Consider the following 20,825-nt stretch of genomic DNA (forward strand, 5'->3'; position numbering starts at 1 on the left):
ATTTATTTATTTATTTATTTATTTATTTATTTATTTATTTATATAAGTACTGGGGACAGTCAGAAGCGCAGGAGGGTGAGAGAATTCACCAGAGCCAGAACGGGCAGAAGGACCGAAGCACATTGCTGAGGGGAGCAGCGGGCGGCAAGAGAGGTCTGTGTACCATGCAGAACCGTCCTCCAGTGGCCGGGGAGCAGCTGGGGATCAAACTGTGCTGCAGAGGCTGCAGGCAGCTTCGCAACCCAGCGCTCAACTGCTGCGCCACCAGGGAGGCCCCATTTTGCTTAATTTCCTTCCAAGTGTTCTTCACATGTCCATCTCTCTACCATATTATAAATAAATTTGTATCTTCTTTTATAACTTAAAATGAAATGACATTTCTGATGCTAGTACAAATTCTTTATTATAATAAATTTTAATGCTTGCATAATATTCAGCTATTATATTTAGGCCTTTCCAATTTCTTTTTTAACTTCTAACACTGTTGAATTCTCTAATCCCTAGTCTTTTAAAAAATATATAGTGTGAAATGGGAGTTAGAGTAATGAAGAAAGACCCATGACTATGCAGCTTAGGTAACCTGCCTAAATTTCCTACAACTAGATCTAATAGATCTAATTTTTGGGACACAAAATTGAAATCAAGGTCAATGACTAATATCCGACTCACTCATCTAGACCAGGGGCTAAGTGAAAGCCAATGTCCAGAGCAGCACTGAGACTGGCCGACTATCTGAATTCTCTATTACATAGTTTCCTTATCTCCAAAGTGAGAGAATAACATTTTCTATCCCTTACTATAATTGTAAGACTGGAGTAAATTTATATGAATAAATTTAAGTAGAACAGTAACTGACAGTAAGTTCCATTTTAGTTTTTGCTGTTATTGGTACTATAATATTATTTCATTTGCTTCTGGTGGTTAGGAAATCAAGCTGAAGTTTTAAACTGGTAATCTAGAGAGTCTTAAATTTGTCTTGGCTTGGTCAGCTTGTTCCAGTTCTTGGTAGAGGGATAACATTATGCACAGCTATTAAGGGGGTCTCACCTAAAATTGTTAAAAGACTTTCAGGAGAAAAGTCTAGGACCACATTGTGGTACGTGGGTTTAGAATCTGTGTTCTCAACCATGACTACAGATCAGAATCAGCTTGGAAGCTCTCAAAGATACTAGTGCTTAGTTCCCAACCTCACGTTCCTGCAAGTTTTGATTCAATTATTTTGGGTGGAGGCCCATCTTTTTCAGTAATTCCCCAGATGTTTCTAATTTGCAGCCCAAGTAAAAATCACTAGTTTACATGCAAGTTAAAGGAGAAATTTTTAAATATATGTTTAACTATATTTTAACTTTTGTGAATAAAGCAAATGAATGTATACAAATTGAGATACCGTATTGGTTCCTTAAGCCACCACTCAGAAAGAATGGTTTCAAGAATTTCAGGAGGCAATGACTCATTTTCCATTAGGCTTGCTTTGATTGCTTCTTCTTCTTCAGTAAGTTGTACTTCCGGAGTCTAAAAACAAAAATCAAAAAAATGAAGTAAGAAACTTAAGACTCCATTATTAATAACACTAGATTACATAGTTGATTAAGATGAGACCTGTTTGTTTTTATACTGTCACTTTTCATACTGTTATTTCTAAATGTTTTAAACTTGAGTTCCTTATTTTTTAATTTTTTTAAAAAAGATTGATTTATATATGCATATAAGAGCTGGGGTGCAGGCCAGAGGTACGGGGTAAGGTGGGGGTTTGAGATGATTCACCAGAGACAGTGGGGAGCAGAACAGGTAGATCTACTAAAGTCTAAAGTACACTGCTAAAGGGAGCAGCGGGTGAGACAGAAGTCTGCTGCACCATGTTGGTCACCTCCCTGGCTGGAGATTGAACTCATGCTGCAGTGGCTATAGATAGCTTCATAGTGCTGCGACTTGACCCCTGTGCCACCAAGGAAGCCCCTTAACTTGAGTTCTTTAAAGCAGTCTTTCAGACAGCTTTAATAAGACAGTATATCCACTATAGTTTACAGGAATTACTAGCAATTAGTATGACTGATATTCATACATGGCCTCAGGATACCTGCCCTATCACTTTTTGCCAAAACCTTGTTTGATCTATGTAACACACCTATAAGGCTTACCTGAATTGTCATCTACCTTATAGTTATATAACCCAGGCAGTCATCTGAAATACAAGCTGTACCTGTTTCCATTTAGAGGGCAACCATTGAGAAGAAAATGTCTAGCTTTGGTTAAAAAGTGAGTTTGAATTAAGAATTTTCTTTTTACAACCCCAGATAGAACCTTCCTAAGAGATCCATACAAACTTGTGAGGTTTCATTAGAAATTAATATTTTGAGATTTCCATTGTGCTGGAGCAGATTTTTATGATTTTGGCAGAAAACTGAAAACCTAGTATGGGAAACTTTAAAATCTAGGACAGACATTTCAAATAACATAGTCCCAAACAAATACTGTACCACAGTCATGTCAGGGAGTTATATAAAACTCAGTATTTTATCTTCTAGAGGAACAGTTAAGACTACCATACGAGGAGTATGATTTTTAGAAATGTGTAGTTTTATACAACTTATATTCTATTTTCCAAAAGTATTAACAGTAAGCACAACTATCTGTGAAGAGAATATTAATATTACTACCGGCTTCTTTGGTGTGTCATCCTTGATTGTAATATTAGCTTGACGTGCAAGCTCTTCAATTTCTTCTTTTGCGGATTGTTCTTCCTCAGACTCTTCCTCATATTCAAGTCCAACTTTCTTTTCAAGTTTGACCATTAGTTTTTCTTGAAGAAATTCTTCAAACTGAATGTGAAAAATCCCCAATTTTTCTGCCAATTGTCTTCCACAGACAGTTTTGCCAGAACCATGGGGGCCTAGAAGGCATATTCTTAATGGGGGAGCCTGCCACAGTGGGATGGGTCAGGAGAGATGGGAGAGAGGGAGGGTGAAAAAAAGGAAATTTTGAATAATTTAGAAAATACATGTCATATTAACTGTCCTCCCTAAGACGGAGTAGGAATTATCACTTCACAAACTCAGTGAAGTGGACTTTCAGAGGTGCGAGTGGGTTGATGTCATCTGTAGAAGTGAGATGACTCAGGATTTGGGGTGTAGACTTGTTCACTCTCAGAGGCAGGATCACAGGGGTGCCTCCAAGCCTGACTGGCTGACTCTCAGGAGCTAGGACTGACACTGGTTACACTGTAAGGGAGTGTTCCCTGAGGTGAACATCTTTGATCAATTAAACTGTTTCAAAACTGGTTCAGATGGCTATTGTTCCCAAGACTGCTATTTCGAGATTAGCATATCTATTGATGTAATTCAATGCAAGAACAATGGTGCTCAGGGAGCATCTATAGGACATCTTAAACTTCATTCTGCAGTTATGAATCAAAAGGTATTTAATAAAATAAAATGTTTTTTTAAAGATTTATTTATTTATTTATTTTATAATAAATTTTATTTTTATATTCCCCATACAATTGCAACCCCTTATTTTGACCCCAATCCCTCCCCTCCCCACGCCCCACCCCCCCTGAGTGTCTCTGGTTCATAGTTGTGTGTTGATTTTGATTTTCACTTTCTTATAGTTATAAAATGTTTTGTTTTTTAAAAATGATGGGGAACAAAGGAGGAGTGGGCCTAACAGTCAATGGTAGAGTATCGGCATTTTGGTGGTGGGTAACATAATCTGAAGAGCTGTGAACCTCTTCCCCTAAATCATATATCATGTTGGAAACCAAGGTTATCTCAAGAAAAAGAAAATGTCATCAAAAAATAAGTAAAAAAAATTTCTAATTAAAAAATGGAAAGGCACTCTCTTAGCACGATTAAAAAACCCACCAAACTCTTTACCAAACAAAAAGCCCATTACTAATGACATGCTGGAAGTCCTTTCATCAAGTTCTGTAATTTCCATATTAGAGATGAGGAACTATCTAGTTTCAAGAACAACCTTTTGGAACACAACATAAAGTAATTATTCATTTTGATTTCTACAGTAATGCCTTGTGTCTAACTAACATGTAATATCATCTTAGCTGAAGTAAAACACAGTTTACTAAATTAAAGGCCAGCCCTACTGTTATTTTCTCTGAGCAGAGCAGTTTGCTGATCATAAGATAGGATTTGGGGAAGTTGGGATTCAGGGGTTGATGGACTTTCAGAGGTGCGAGTGGGTTGATGTCATCTGTAGAAGTGAGATGACTCAGGATTTGGGGTGTAGACCTTGTTCACTCTCAGAGGCAGGATCACAGGGGCTCCTCCAAGCCTGACTGGCTGACTCTCAGGAGCTAGGACTGACATTGGTTACACTGTAAGGGAGTGTTCCCTGAGGTGAACATCTTTGATCAATTAAACTGTTTCAAAACTGGTTCAGATGGCTATTGTTCCCAAGATTGTAGAACAAACCATCCTAAAGTTTTTTTTTAATTCTTGTTTGTCATCATTGGAACAACTTTCTTTCTTCTTTAAAAATATTTGTTAAAGCCAAACACAAGGAAACAAAAACTGGATGATTCCACTTATACAAGATAAATAAAATAAACAATTTCATCATAACAGTAAATAGAGTATTTGGCCAGGAGTTGGGGAGAATGGAAGTCATTGTTAAAATTATACAGAGTTCCAATTTGGGGTGATTAGAAGTCTCTAGAGTGAGATAGTGGTGATGATTATAAAACATTATGAATATAATTAATGCCATCTAATTGTACACTTAAAAATGGTTATGTATACATTACTACAAAGGTTGGTCTTAAGTCCCTAAGAAAGTACGCAGGAACAATCAATAGGATAGGAATATTGTTTTTACCTTTAGTGGCTCTTTATGAGCCACATACTCCTCAGGGTGCTCCAAAAACTTTTCTTTAGCCTCAGGAGTTGAAAAGTAATAGATTTTTTCTCTATATTTAACTGCTTCATCTGTGTTGCCTGGTTGTAGGATGAAGTTTTCTTTGAGAACCACTGGACAAAAATGCTTTGAATCTCCCAAATGCCTTCTCTTCTCTTTAATTCTGTCATCATTCTGGAAATATTATTCAAAATTTGGAAAACATTAACAAAGAGTATTTTGAAATAATACTAAAGATGAAATTTTAAAAAAATGCACCTTGAATATTTAACTCATAACAATATATCTTTAAAACAATCTACAAAAGACCAATTTTATACTATTTGAATCAATTAAAAATTTACTAATTCATATGCCTCTATGTATCCTAAACGTCTTTATTTTCATAAGGAAAATAAAGCAGCATTGCGAATAAAGGTATCTCTCCAGTCCTCTACAGACATGGATATAGTGAAGAATCTTAGGATTTTTTGGTGCAGGGTCACTGTGAGGTCAGGTTAAAATTATTCCCAAGAAGCAAAAGTTAAGTCAGGGTCACAACTTCTTACCCATTGGAAATGAAATGGAAGATGTCACGGTATTTGTTTCCTACTAAGGAACTGTGCTCAAATAATAATTGGGGAATGTTTTATTTAATTCAAATAGCAAAAAGTTGTTCTTGTTTGAGAATACAGTTCATTATATCATATAAGCAGACTCTCAAACACTCCATTGTTGTCTTTTATGTAAAACTTCTATTAATTTATGAAGTACATTTGCGTCTAATACCTACAGATGTTTCCATGGGGAAAGAAGTTGAAAAGACTTTATTTTGCCCTCATCAGTGTAATATACTAAGTTGCCCTAGCATTTCAAGGGTCAAGTGAAACTGAAGTGGGGGTAAAGTATGTGTGAAAATGCTTATAAAGTTGAGGACATTTGCTTATTCACTTGGGGTCACAAACAGTTGTGAGGGGATCAATGGGAATGAGCAGTAATAAAAGAACCATACCTCTTCCTCTTCCTCTTCCTCTTCTTCTAAGTCCTCCTCAACTTCTGTTTCGGCCTGATAGTCTTCAGCTTCTTCATCATAATCGTCAATAGTTAACTCCCAGCCAGCATATTGAAAAGGTTCTGTTAAAAAAAAAGAGAACATATGGGAAAATATTTTTAGGCTTAATATTTATCACAGCAGGCAAAGAGTAGGATAATTAATTATAATGACTGATCTTTTAGCTTAAATGTATTTGCAAATAGGTCTTTACAAATTCTCTATATGACTGTGGCTAGTGTGGCCAGTGCTATGGTCCCCCATGACTGTTTGGCTGGTGCCTACTCTATGACAGTTTAAACTTTTAAAAAATCATTGCTGATATAGTGAATGTTATATTTCATAACCATCAAGAAAGGCATTAATGTTTCACAGTACTTTTTTAATATTACCTGATTTTTTATAACAAATGTTTTATGATTCTAGCCCTTACTTTCCATAGTTTCGATTACTTTCTGAAATAGTTCCTCTGGAGACTTATGTGCAATCTCCAAGTTTAAAATTTGAATAAAAGATTCAGTGACTGCTGCTTCCATAAGACTCCAAGAAGAGACAAAAGACTGGAGATGGTCTTTAAATGGCTCCATTTCAGGAACATCAGGATAAGCATCTTCTGGAAATTCAGGCAGTTCAACTTTTATTAAAGGAAAGAAGAAAGAGCCTTCAAATAGATTGCCAAAATAATTTAAGCTTTATGCTTTTCAAACCCTTGCAAGAAATGAATTTATTGTTCTCAGTTTATGTAGGCATTCATAAATTCATATTTTAACTATACTTTGATCCTTGTATTGGCAATAGATTAATTATTATCTATTAGTAAATTATTATGTATTAATAAAATCCAAATTATTTGGGTAATTGATATGAATTGCATATGACAAATTTAACTATTAATAAAATGTATAAGGTATTTGGTTAAAAACAGAATTATAAGACACTTAGATACACTTAGATGTATTTGGTGAAAAACAGAATTATAAGACACTTAGATACACTTTTAATATTATAAGCTAAATAAACAGAATGAGCATCAACTGAAGAAAGAAACAAGTAGAAGGTTGTATTATGCCTTAAATAACAGACAAAGACCATTTTTAAGAAAATATGAGGAATACTTTTATGCACTAACCACTTTTATGTTATGATCTAACCTGCTTGAAGTAATTCTTCTTCAGTTTCCAGGACCTCACTGGTTTCTTTTTCAACTTCTATTTCAACTGCAGGATACTCAGAAGATTCAGGTCCTTAGAAAAGAAATCTAATAGTCAATGTTTGAATTTTAAAACATTATTCCATTATAATTTCAAATACCAGTTTAACTTGTATATACTATATCTAATGTAACATATAGTTCTTGTTACCTGAAGTATGACATAAAAAGGAATTAGGGCAGAAAATGAATATTCTTAAATATACAAAAGGTCATTGATCAGAAGACTTGATACATGGTCATACAATTTTGGCTAAGTGCAATTAAATATTATTCAATAGTATTTGTACATGGCATCAGGACAGCAGCGGATTTGTATTTGGCAGATATTGTCCATCTGCAACAGGGCACTCTTGGTAAAGCAAAAAACAAACAGAAGTGCCCAAAGTAATGAATTTATGTTTGACAGGGCCATTTCTTTCTTTCTTTTTTTTTTTTTATTGTGGTAAAATACACATAAACTTATCATCTTAACCATTTTCAAGTTTACAGTATGGTGGTGTTAAATACTTTCACACAGCTGTATAAATATCCCCAACCTTCATCCTCATAACTCTTTTCATCTTGGAAACTTGAAACTATACTCATGACACAATAACTTCCAACCTCCCCTTCTGTCCAGCTGCCTGGCAGTCACCATAATACATTCTGTCTTTATGATTTTGACTACTCTAGGTGGAATTACATAGTATTTGTCTTTTGAGGACTAAATGGGGCATTTTTAAGTGAAAAAAATTACCTACCTATGTAATTTAGAAGAGACTGTGTGGAAAGAGACGCTAAGGAGGAAGAAGAAATCACTAGCTAAACCAAATGTAAGGCCCTCTGAAATAGAATATGGTTTAATATGGCAATACAGATCCATCATTTCACAGAAGTGAACTAGTCTAGAAGTCCAGTTATGTTTACAGCATCAGGCTAGAACTTAGCCTAATGGAGTAGGATGTTGGCATTAGAACATGCAAAGCAGATTCCCTGGGGGTGGGGAGGGAATGAGATAAAAGATAATAAAATTAAATCATTCTCTAGTCCAGATCCTCCCTAATTGTGAAACACTGTAGATATTAAGACTCTGGGTGTATGTTTGGTATTAATGAATGACAGTTTATTTTATTTCTTTGGGTATTTTATGACCTGCGGTCTTGCAATATGTAGGTGGGTCGGAGAATTAACAGTTTAATTGACTAGGCACTGAAGAAAATAACAAAGTTTCTGGGTGAGAGCTCAAGTCAATAAAAGTGTGGAACTCTTAAAAGGAAATTGGGTATTTTATTCTGCTGGAGCCTCTGTGTGGTACAAGGGATATGATTTTATACTTTTTGTCTGATAATACCAATCTCTATAGCAAAAATAATCTATTTTGTTTTTTTTTAATTTAAATTTTATTTTTATATTCCCCATACAATTACAACCCCCTTATTTTGACCCCAATCCCTCCTTTCCCCACCCCCCACTCCCCATAGTTGTTTGTTGAAAAAATAATCTATTTTGAACTTGAGATTTCTCATTGTAAAAATTCCCATTAATTCTGGTTCTTTTATCAACTATCAGGAGCTTTATAACCCTGAGTTGTTCCAGGCTGGGATCTAGCAGCAGGTGTCTGAAGACTTAATTTGTAAGATCAGTTTCTAATCCAATTCTAAGTGTGCTTGGAAGCATTTAAGAGCCTCACTATCACCATGGTGGGGTCCCCTATCTTGCTGCTTCAGTCTTTAGAGTGACTTTTATCGCTCAGAGACTCCTTCTTGCCTGCTCAACCCACCAAACTGGAAATCTTACGTAGGCTGGCTTTGTGGGCCTGTGATCTGTGTAGCTGCATGGGATCTCATGCTCATATTGGTATCAAGAGTTTAATGCTCGTTTGTTGTCATTTTGAAATTTTTAATAATTTTATCTTTGAACTGTTTACTACAGCAAGACCTAAGCAGACATCAATGGAATACATATGTGAGCAGAGTTATGCATGATATGTGTTTGCCAGTCCTTGTCATTTCATCTTTATGAATGTTCCTGATGCCCGAGCATGAGCATAAAATTCAAAGGGCCCCACTATTTGTGGTAGGAAGTGTGACTGAGGAGTGGGTGGAGGGGAGTATGTGAAACCCTGGAGAGATCATACTTTCACTTTTTTTTTAAGTCAGTTTTTTTTTTTTTTTAAAGATTTATTTATTTGTTTGTTTGTTTATACAAGCACTGGGTATAGTCAGAAGCGAGGGAGGGTGAGAGAATTCACCAGAGCCAGAGCGGGGAGCAGAGCAGGCAGAAGGACCGAAGTACACTGCTGAGGGGAGCAGCGGGCGGCAGGAGAGGTCTGCGCGCCACGCGGGACCCTCGCCTGGTGGCCGGGGAGCAGCTGGGGATCGAACCAGCACTGCAGAGGCCGTGGGCAGCTTTGCAACCCAGCGCTCAACCGCTGCGCCACTGGGGAGGCCCTTACTCTGTTATTTTTCTGTATTAGCTAAGCAATTAGGCTGAAAGTGATGACATAGAAAGGGAAAGATAAAGGCAACCTAGAATTCCTCTTCCCTTCAGTCCTTCCCTAATAGGAAGCTAAAGGTAGAGAATGTTAGTAGAATATGTGCATATTAAGAAGTTGTATATGTTTTGTATATGAAAATGACAATGACCTAGTAAATGCATATACATGCATCACTGTGAAATAATAAATCTTTCATTTCATTTATTCTGCAGGAGTTAAATGTTCTATTTGCATTTAAAAAATAAGATGAACAGTGGCAGTAACTTAAAATTTAAATTTTCTTTTTTGGAATGACATGAAGTAGTCATAAAATAAAATGCACCACAGTAAGTTGAGAGACAAATCACAGGAGAAAAGAAAAAAAGTTTTATATTTTAGGATCTTTAGTGGCACTTTTCCCCTGTTTTCTGAGCAATATGCCCCACAAATTATGTAGCAGGCCCTGAGTGCCAGTACTCGGCCAGAGATCACGCGGCTTTCCTTCCATACTTCAAACCATGTGACTTGAACTAAATGGCTGTTCTCTAGGATGGATGTCTCCATTCTTAGCCTGCTTCCATCTTCTCAACACACACTCATAAATACACAAGCATGCACATAAAACACTCCAATGCGGGTAAATGGGCCTCAATAAAGTCTGACCTGATTCTTGCTCTGGTTCAGGGACCTCAGAGATTTCAGGCTCTTCAGGTAAAGGTCCCTTGGTCTCCTCAGCTACATCAGGGGTTTCAGCTGCTTCTTGAACTTCAGGTTCCTCACCTTCGATCTCCTCTTCGGCCTCAGGGTCATTCTCTTCTTCTTCCAAAAGAAATGAGAAGAAATAAATTGTCATTCTCTTCTCTTTGGGTCAACAAATATTTAATTAGTTATACCAGACAAGCTTTTTGGTGCTGAGGCCAAAACAAAGAAGAAGAAATGGGCCTCTTGGAGCATGGGGTTTAATGAGGGAGATAGATACATTATCTATTTTGTCTATTAAAATATAGATATAGTGGTAAAGTGATGTAGGACAGTGTCTGGACATTTTGCTGTAGGTGTCATTGCTTAGGTGAGAAACTGTACACCTGAAAACTATATATGGTTGTAAACTAACATTACCTCAATAGTAATAATGAAAATCTCTCTCAGGACCCAGATCCTGTAAAGCACAGGATGTCAGCTATGAAGGACTCTAGTCTCCAGGTGTTTTCTAAATAATCCCTGAAAAGCGCTGCTGACAAATTAAAGTGGAAAGTAAGGGAAGGTTCAAGCTTAAATTCAATTGAAGAGTTGGATGTAAATTGTTCCAAAGATAGATCCAGTGATATGTTCCATGATGACATGAGTTTTCCTCTTTGCTTTTACTCCCAGGGTTGAAAGTGCCCAGCGAAGGGGATATGACTGGTTCAGGTCATAGACACAAAAAGGATACTAAGTCTCTGACTTAAGTGTCCACAGACCTTCATGGCCTGGGGCATGACAGGGCATGCCCACAAAGATAGCAGGGAGGCCTTGCAAAGGAGAAAAAGACAGGTTGAAAGGCACTGGGGCTGTATCCCCACTGAAAAAAATCCCAGCAGCACTCTCTCAAGTACATCTACTTGCACAGTGGTGGTAGAGCCAGAAGCAAACCAGAGACCCACCTTGGGAATTGAATGAGAAATGAGATTGCCTGACAGGAAGAGGAGAGGCAAGATTAAAAGGTCTCCATATGTCTCAAGCACTATGGCCACAGGATGAATTATGAGTTACAATGCAGCAGGATAAATGTTTACTTTGTACCAATTAACAGTTTATAATATTTAAAAAAAAAGGTAAAGGATGAGGGTCATGTGCTCAGAGTACATGGGAGTACCAAACCAAGGGTTCATTCAAAGAGGAAATGTTTATAACAATTCCAAATAGTATAGCAATAAAAAACTGGAAAGAGCCCAAGTATCTATTCAATAAGGGAATGACCAGACCTGCATTGTCTGAAGTTCAGCACTAGCTAAAAGTGGCTGTTCAGTACTTGACATGTGGCTGGTACCTGCTGAGATACACTGGTAAGTATAAAATGTAGGGCCTCCTTGGTGTCACAAGCGGATAAGTCTCAGCACTATGAAGCTATCCGCAACCACTGTAGCATAAGTTCAATCGCTGGCCAGGGACAACCCACATGGCACAGCAGACCTCTCCTGTCTCACCTGCTGCTCCCCTCAGCAGCGTATTTCAGTCAGTCCACCTGTTCTGCTCCTCACTCTGTCTCTGGTGAATCCTCTCACCCCCACTCCTCTGGCCTATACCCCGTTCTTGTATGTACAAATAAATAAAAATAATGCATGTATGAAAAATTGGTATAAAATATGTCAATAATATTGGTATCAATTACATGTTAAAATAATCATTTGAATATCACTTATTAAGTAAAATATAGTCAATTTCACACATTTCTTTAAACTTTTCATGACTATTAGAAAAATTACATATGTGGCTTACATTATATTTCTGTCAAGCAGCACTAAGCAACTCAATATATAATACTAGATTTTTCTTGTAGCTAATCACAAATAATATCATATTGGTCAAATAATACCATGTTGGTTGATATGTTAAATGTAAATTTAAAAATAATGAATCAAAATTTTGTGTAGCTGCTAATGGCCACTATAAGAAATATATATGTAGAAGTCTTTCAGGAAGAAGATGGGATAAATGGTGGTGTCAGAAAACCCATCTCAAACTCTCTATATTCATGAAATTGACTAAAAACAAAGTGTTTTCTGTGCAAAGATCATATTAAAATTAATGAACTTATTTTTTAAATTTTTGTGAGAATTTCTTCCCTCCAGTGAGGATATTCCAAGAATCATATTCCTGTGGTGTGAAATAACTCTGGATGATTAATACAAATCTGGATGATTAAGCACCCAGAAAAAAGCATCCTGAAATGTCCTCTATTCTGAGGTCTAAGCAGGACTGCGTAGCATGTACCTTTCAAGTATGTGATCTGGAATGTGTGGGTGTTTTGTGTTTTATGGAGGATTTTATACTGACACAGCATTTGATGAATCCTATCAGAATTGGGATGAAGTTTTGAGCGCTATGCCAGAAACTCAAAATGTCCTTCAACTGAGTAAAAAACAAAAGAATAAGAAACAAAAAAAAATTGGTCATATACCTCTAATGTGTGTATATTTAGTTATTTAAAATTTGTTTTTTTATATATACTAGGTACATTATAAAGCATACATATGAAAAGAATTGATATAATGATGCAGAAATAAAAAAAAATACTCTTTTCTAGAACCTAATGGATAATCTGTGTATTACATAAGTCAGCAATGGACTGGAAGATGCTCTAAGATCCTTGTACTCTCTGTGATTTTGACTGAGCATATGTTGCTAGTAGTTATTGTGTCATAATAAATTACCTCAATATTTAGTGGTTGAAATAACAATAATCTCATATGATCTTTGCACATGTCAATCTGAAGTCTTGACTGGGGTAGAGGATTCACTTCCAAGTGACTTCCTTCTACTACTCAATGTCAGAACCAAGGTCTTTAGGGGCAGAGATAAACTCTGTCCAAAGACCTGATCCACAGAATTATGTGCACATAAAAATGGTGATGTTTTGTTCTTTTGGAGTGGCCTATTGCAGAGCTATGGAAACCTGAAACAACACTCTCTACTCTTTGAAGCCAAGGACTTCTCTGACAGTTTGGTAGAACTTATGGACCCTAGAGTAACACTTTCAAACTCATAAAATATATAAGAAATCGAGCATATTGAAATTGAAATGCTATTATCAAGATATCAAATCATTTTATGTTATAGGGGATGTGTGCATCTTTATTAATGCATTAAATAACAAGAACTATCATAATTTTGGAATAGCGAGAAGCATAAACAAGATACATAAAACTGTAATGTACTATAAACCTATCTTCATTTCTACTGATAACAAAGTCAAAGTACCGCTAATACTATTGTGGTTTGTTGCCTTGTTGAAGGAAACACTAAATTACAGTTAAAGGTTAGCTAAAATAAAGTTGATTATTTTTTCATTCAAGTTCACATACCCCTGAATTTTATTCATGGACCACAGGTTAAGAGCTCAAGCTTTATGTGAACCCATAACCCTAAATCATATACAGTGTTATAAACCAATGTCATCTCAACAAAGGAAAAAAAAAAAAAAAGAATGGGGAAGAAAAGGAACTCCAGTCTCCAGTTTCAGAAGAAACTTTTAGAATCAGTTCTATAATAGAGATGGAAGTTCACATGCAAAGACAATGGACAGCCACAGTGAGAGCTGGATTGTTCCCTCATTCTTGGAGGATCCTTCTAATACAAATAATTCCAAGAGCTGTGAGGCGGCAACCATTTTAAACTCATTGTACAAGGTGTCCTGCCATGTACCCCTTTCTTAGAGAGGGTGCAAGGAGATAGGGCATCAGGAGTCTTTTTCCTATGAATCCATTACCAAGGTAATTGTAGAATTTATTACCCAAATTGTAACACTTTGAGAATGAAAGGGGTCAGATACTTCAATGCCATAGGTAGAAACTTGGATTTTCACAGGCACATTGGGAAGAATGGTGACCCTGCCAATAATTCACTTGAAATACTGCCAGTGCTCCCAGAAACAACACAAAATTAAAATGACACATTATTTGTATCAATCCGTGTTTATTCACCTTTTGCCTTCTCGTTCATAGCATCTATTAGTCTTTGATTTTGTTCTTCTAGTCTCCGTGCCTCTTCTGCAGCTTTTCTGAAATAAAAAGGTCCAAAATTTAAATTATCTTTGGATATTCAGACATCTCACAATATTGTGTGATGTTAAGGTTTATTGTGGTAAAAAAACAGAGTAAGTTGTTCATAATATTTTTTACTTTACAATGTAAATGTCTAATTCACTCATGTTGAGACCAGTTAATTTCCAGGTTTTTTTTTTTTTTTTGATAAGAAAAGTTGGAATCTTGTATTTTGTAAAACTTTGCCTATTAATTAGGAAACCTGTCAAAATTAATAAAAGATTGGGCCTCCCCTGGTGGCGCAGGTGGTTGAGCACAGCGCTGTGAAGAGGTCTGCAGCCTCTGCAGCGCGAGTTCAATTCCCAACGGTCAGTGAGAATCCTACATGGAGCAGCAGACCTCTCCTGTTGCGCCCGCTGCTCCCCTCAACAGTGTGTTTCAGTCAGTCTGCCTGTTCCGTTCCCCACTCTGTCTCTGGTAAATCCTCTCACCCTCCCGCACATATGGCCTGTACCCCGGTTCTTGTATGCATGAATAAAAAAAAAACTTTAAAAAAAAATTAATAAAGGATTGTTATACACCAAGTTGAAAGATTAAAGGGAGACATTGTACCGTATCCCCTTCTGATTAAGTGAGAAATGCTTTTCATTTAACAGTATAATACTAAGTGAAAAGCGTATAAAACTATATGTAATACAATTTTAATTGTTTAGAAAGTATATAAATGATGACTAAAAGCAAACTAATCAATCTGCTAATAGTAATTACCTGAATGATAGCATTATAAGAGTTTAAAATTTTATTTAACAATTTTTTGCATTTAAAACAATTTTCTATATTGAATAATAGAACATTTGTGAATTTATCTTTGTAGATGGAAAATTTATTTTCTGATTTATTTTCTTTTTAGTACTGTAATAATAATATTTAAAGGAACTTTGAATACGGAGACTTAAAATATCTAGTTGGGATCTGTTTTTCATTAGAGTTGAAACACCAAACCTGCCTTAATGGTGAAAAAAGGTATAAGCACGCTATTAAAAATTAAAATGTTAAAATTGAAATATTAAAAAAAATTAAAATGCCTTCGACCTAGACATTCTATGTCGAGAAATTGATTCCTCAGGAATTGCTATATTATTGCATGTAGAAATACAAGAATGTTGATTGCATCTTATAAAATTAATACTAAAAATAATATTAAAAAACTGTATCAAGTATTCACCAAAAGGGGACTAATTAAGTAGACTCAGTAGCACACTTCTAACCCGTCCTGTTGACCTGTGTTTTCTGTGTCCTTTTCCTCTTCTTTTGATAATGTAGTTACATATATTCTCTTCAAAAGACAATACTACATCTCTTCTCCCAATGGGTGTTTCTTGCTAATAGGGGGTGCTTTCTCACTGTATTCCAAATCTTGCAATCCAGTCTGAAGTTTTGGTGGAACAAGGTTCTCTTTATTCAAGACCCAGACTTCTGAGATATTGATAGGGTGCAAATTCTATTTCGTTCAGGCAGAGTTCCTTTGTGAGGCTTTCCATATTCAAATCTGGATAAAGCATGCTGCTACTAGGAATCTGAGACTTAGCAAGAATGAGGAAGAATTTTGCTAGATAATGATTACTAGATAATTTTGATAAACCACTTGGATAGGTGAGTCAAAGACAAATGGGGGAAAGAGAGAAATGGCAATGACAGAAATTATTCTGCATTTGACTGGCACATTTGGAAACTGAGGCTGTAAAAACTGTAGAATTTATTATGTCTTTAGATTTTTAGCCCAAGATGTAATTCTTAATCCTGTTAAGTTGATCTCTATTCTAGCCAAGTTGGAAAGGTCTTTAAATGAGTATCTGTTATTTTTTGTTTTGTTTTTTTCTTTCTTTTTTTCTGTTTTAGATTCATTTTCTGCAGTATATGAAAAAAGTTTGTTTTGAAATACCCATGTCTTTAAATATGAGTTTTAAATATTTTAAAAAGCAACATGTAGAAATGTAGAAAAGTCTGCTTCAATCTGGGCAAGTCTTTGGCATAAAAAAGTTTACAAAGATTTTATATAAATCCAGAATTAAAAGAAGTAAAATTCATTATAATAAATTATAGAAATAGTTCAGAAGATTCCATATAGAAAAAGTAAGGTGAGTGATGAGAATTGGGAGAACGTAGAGGAGATCTTTTCCCTTTCTTAAGCAAATTAGAGATATACATGTAATTTTCCTACCTAAAATGTAGCAGACTATCAGCTTAGAAATCACATGGACTTTTGTTTTACTTTTATATTCATATTGATATTTTTAAATTATTTGAGTATTTCTCATACACTGGGGAAAAATTAGGTAAATGCTTAAATCCTAGCAGTAGTTTTATTTATAATGCGAATATACAGTAAGTATACTGAATACAGTGTAAATAAACATTATGTTCTGGGAGTGACAACTACCTGCTCTAGGAGACAAGAGAGCAAAGCCATCTCATATATCTGAAATAGCTATGTAAAATCTACTACTTGCATGTAGAGTCAGTCTTTTGAACCCCCTATACCAGTACCCAGTCTTTGCGGTCTCCACATTGCATTCTTTTTTTTTTAAGATTTATTTATTTATACAAGAACTGGGGTACAGGCCAGAGGTGTGGGAGGTGAGAGGATTCACCAGAGACAGAGTGGGGAACAGAACAGACAGACTGACGAAATGCACTGCTGAGGGGAGCAGCGGGCGAATCAGGGGAGGTCTGCTGTGCCATCCATGGTACATTCTTTAGAAAGGAAGAAATTTATCCCAATACTGCCTTCTTCGACACTTATATAATACCAACATCTTTAGGTCAAAACAATATGAAACCAGAGGCACCCCCTGTCAAGAATAATTACATTCTTAATGTCAATGACTCACTGTTCCTATCTATATAAACTACATTCAAATTTGTGATTTTTTGAAACAGTTCTCACAGTAAAATCTGTCAGATTCCTTCCAGAGTCTGAGTCCTCACTTTGATTAGCTAATAAATTGTTTGTCTAAAGAGAATTTTATTCCAGTTAACTGTAACAAAACTTTTCAAAGCTAAAAATAAATGTAATAAATTTATTCTCTAAGTTAATAATACTTTTTCGTCACTATATCATATAATATTATTTATTATAGTAAATATTCATTATATGTTATACTTAATATAAGTATAACATACTTTGGGAACATGTTAAGTTCCCAAAGTAATGGTTAACTTAGATGAATAATAAACACTGAGAAATAAAATTCTCTGGCACAGACCTATCAGTTATCCATCTATACCAACTTCACTACCCACTTTCCAGCTTTAAAATTTCTAGATCTCAAAGAACTCTCCAAAATCCCTGCTCAAATTGCTAATATCTGAAAAGGAAATAGCATTTGAGTAAACTTCAAGAGATACCAGCATCAATAGTAGGAAGTTTAATGGATTAGCATAAGAAATTTGTTTCTTAAATTTCTTGTTCTTTGTTACTTTGAGAAGCAGGAAACAAATTAAAATGTAAAGTATCTAAAGATGTGTTTCAGCAAGGAAGAACAATGAAAAAATAATACACCTTTTCTTTTTATACTTTTTCCCCAATCTGAAGAATTTGATAGTTTACTAATGAATAGATAGAAATGTATTCACATTTTTAAAAGTTCCTCACTGTACTCAAATTAGACAATGAGCTCTTAATGTTAAGTAGATGGAGGGTGAATGAGTGAAGCGTGTGCATATATGAAAGGGTAAAGTTGGACTCCCAAAATTATATAGTTATGTAAATGATTGGTAAATCAATAAAATTTGAAGGAAAAAACCTCGTCTTGTTCTTTCATTATATAGGACTGAGGTTTTAGATTTCAGTTCGATCACACATTTAGTATTTTGATTTTCTTTTTGTCATATTATTTAAGTTGTAAATACTAGTTAATGAAATTATTTATCAGATAAATATGGTAAAAAAAAAGTCTTACTTGTGCTTGTTGATTTTTTTAAAAAGTCGTTTAGAGTAAGTTTGATTTGGAGCCTTGAAAATATTTACAACCCTGTACTTCAGAAATTATGGGTTTTTTGATGAAATTACAGCTTTTCTTAGAATTAATTCACATTGGACCCAGTTAATAGAACACTACTTTGATATTAAAGACATTTCATAGATATAAATTGTAAGTAGATATTTAACAACCATAAAAGATACATTAACATGTTTTATTATGTCAGGAGATTTTACCTTGCTGCTTCTTCCTCTCTTTTTTTCTTTTGTAGCTCTTCAAGTAATCTTTCTAAAATACTGGAGTCAATTTCAGATTTATTCTTTAAATATATTCTATTTAACAAATATTTTCCTAAAATACAGAAAAAGAGAATAATACTAATTTTGAAGCCTGTAAAATATAGTGAAATATAATTTTTTGTCTATTTTCCAGTTTGCTTTTCCTTAAGCACTTATCTAAATATAGCCTTTATTCTTTACAGCATTGAGACTGTCTTAAATCCTTTTAAAAAGTATATATTATAGGGCCTCCCCGGTGACAAAGCAGGTTGAGCGCAGTGCTGTGAAGCTGTTCGCAGCCTCTGCAGCGCGAGTTCGATCCCGGCTGGCCAGGGAGCAACCCACATGGCGCAGCAGACCTCCCCTGTCTCACCCGCTGCTCCCCTCAGCAGTGTCTTCGGTCTGTCTGCCTGTTCTGCTCCCCGCTGTCTCTGGTGAATCCTCTCACCCTCCCACGCCTCTGGCCTGTACCCCAGTTCTTGTATAAATAAAAATAAATCTTTAAAAAAAATGTGGAAATGACCAAAAAAAATTAGAAAATTGCTAAAAAAAAGTATATATTATATAAATAACTAAAATATGGCATGATATAAAAAACTAAAACATGAAAAGTATATAGATTTCATTTTCATTTTCTGGAACCTATTTTCAAATATATTTCCTTAAGAGGTAAAATGGCAAAATATTCTTGGTCTTCTCATTGAAGATTAGTTAAGGTGGATTTATTTCTGGGTTCTCTATTCTGTTCCATTGGTCCAAGGGTCTATTTTTATGCCAGTGTCACATAATAGTATCATACTATGTTGATAACTATAGACTTAAAGTGATAGCATAATTAAAATTTAATTTTGTTCTCTTTATGTACCTACTATTTCTCATTTGAGGTGAAGACAGACTAATATATGTATAGTCTTTGTCCTCAGCCTTATTTGTGCATTTAGAAATTATAGAGCTGGTTAGGAGAAAGGTGTTAAATTCTCATCTCCCAAGAATGATTATAAGGGCCTGCTGGAATGTCCAGTGTTCTAGCGCATTAGCTTTGATCACCTATGTGGTGGCTGGAAGCTGTATTTTTGTGTGTCTCTAGGACACTAAGGAATTGCTGGGATGACATTTGTATCTAGGGAGGGTGGAGAGTTTTCCATTGCATATTTTAACTAAAAATATTATCTGCAACAATAACTTCATTTTCAAATTTACGTGACAAACATCTACCAACCATTGTTTTCTGCATTTGATAAAATGATTACTAAATCAGGTGTAATTCCTTTTTCATTTAAGGCTGTCCACAGTTCTTTAATAGCAGGGCAGTTGTCCAATATCCACCCTCCATAGATGGGGGCACCATCAAACCTATTCTTATTTTCTTCTGTTACCTGTGAAAAATGACACACTGGTATTACCACCACAGTTTGACAACTCAAGGATGTTACCACCACATTTTTGTGAACCTTAACCAATGATATTTTGAGTTCTTCTGACTGCACAGAGAAACTTAAAAAAGAGAAACTTAAAATAAAGCCATAAGTTTAAAAATTAACTGGGAAGCAAAATCCTTTATTAAATAAATGCAGCAATATAGTTTTGGTAGATGTTGTTCAGTATTACAGAGTTCAGAACCTGATTCAGAAGATCTAGCACAGGACCCCCAAATCTGCATTTTTATGCTCCCAGATGACGGTGGTCTATGAATAGCAAAGTCCAATTGCAGCTTGCCTTTTTTAGTGACATCAGCCTTCACTTCTCTTTTGCTCATCCTTCAGTGTAAGAGCCTAGAGGTGCTAAGACGGCTACTAATATAGTAACAGCTTCAATGCGCACATGGAAACTGGTAATGTGGATCTGAGTATACCAACTCAAAGGGTTTTAAACAGCTTTGAGTCTCCAGGTAATCACAGGATATCAGAAGTCAAAGAGGAAGCAATGTCAAGAGGGCCAAGTAAAACTGTCTGAACTATACAGAATTTAAGATTATTTGCTTTGTATATTTCTAGCTGAACAAAGTCTTTTGTACAAAATTGTTTTTTTAATTTTATTTTTTTAATTTTATTTTTTTATTTTTATATTCCCCATACAATTGCAACCCCCTGATTTTGACCCCAATCCCTTCTTTCCCCGCCCCACCCCCCCAAAGTGTGTCTCTGGTTCATAGTTGTTTGTTGACTTTGATTTTTTTCTTTCTTACAGTTACTCTCTTTCCTGGTCCCTTATTTAGGTTTTCTAGATTCCTGTTATGAGTGAGACCATCTGGTATT

The 20,825-nt window shown here is 35.4% G+C and overlaps 1 protein-coding gene across 14 annotated transcripts in view; it reads right to left on the bottom strand.

Annotated features, from left to right (window-relative positions):
- LOC119252770 (adenylate kinase 9-like) overlaps positions 1-20,825 on the bottom strand; it is a 74,659-nt gene that overhangs the window by 2,365 nt on the left and 51,469 nt on the right. For 11 of the 14 annotated variants that reach the window (XM_054699090.1, XM_054699093.1, XM_054699086.1 and 8 more), the window contains 10 exons: positions 19,790-19,946; positions 18,529-18,643; positions 14,250-14,326; positions 10,231-10,386; positions 7,051-7,143; positions 6,333-6,533; positions 5,861-5,982; positions 4,831-5,043; positions 2,658-2,918; positions 1,388-1,512 (listed from right to left, as the gene is read on the bottom strand). In XM_054699090.1, the coding sequence (XP_054555065.1) occupies positions 1,388-1,512; positions 2,658-2,918; positions 4,831-5,043; positions 5,861-5,982; positions 6,333-6,533; positions 7,051-7,143; positions 10,231-10,386; positions 14,250-14,326; positions 18,529-18,643; positions 19,790-19,946 (1,520 nt within the window). The remainder of the gene's footprint in view (positions 1-1,387; positions 1,513-2,657; positions 2,919-4,830; positions 5,044-5,860; positions 5,983-6,332; positions 6,534-7,050; positions 7,144-10,230; positions 10,387-14,249; positions 14,327-18,528; positions 18,644-19,789; positions 19,947-20,825) is intronic. The other 3 variants (XM_054699094.1, XM_054699096.1, XM_054699097.1) reach the window with 3 other exon arrangements.

Source organism: Talpa occidentalis, unplaced genomic scaffold, assembly GCF_014898055.3.
Source record: "Talpa occidentalis isolate TD23 unplaced genomic scaffold, MPIMG_talOcc4v2.1 talOcc4.2, whole genome shotgun sequence".
Classification (NCBI taxonomy): Eukaryota; Metazoa; Chordata; class Mammalia; order Eulipotyphla; family Talpidae; genus Talpa; species Talpa occidentalis.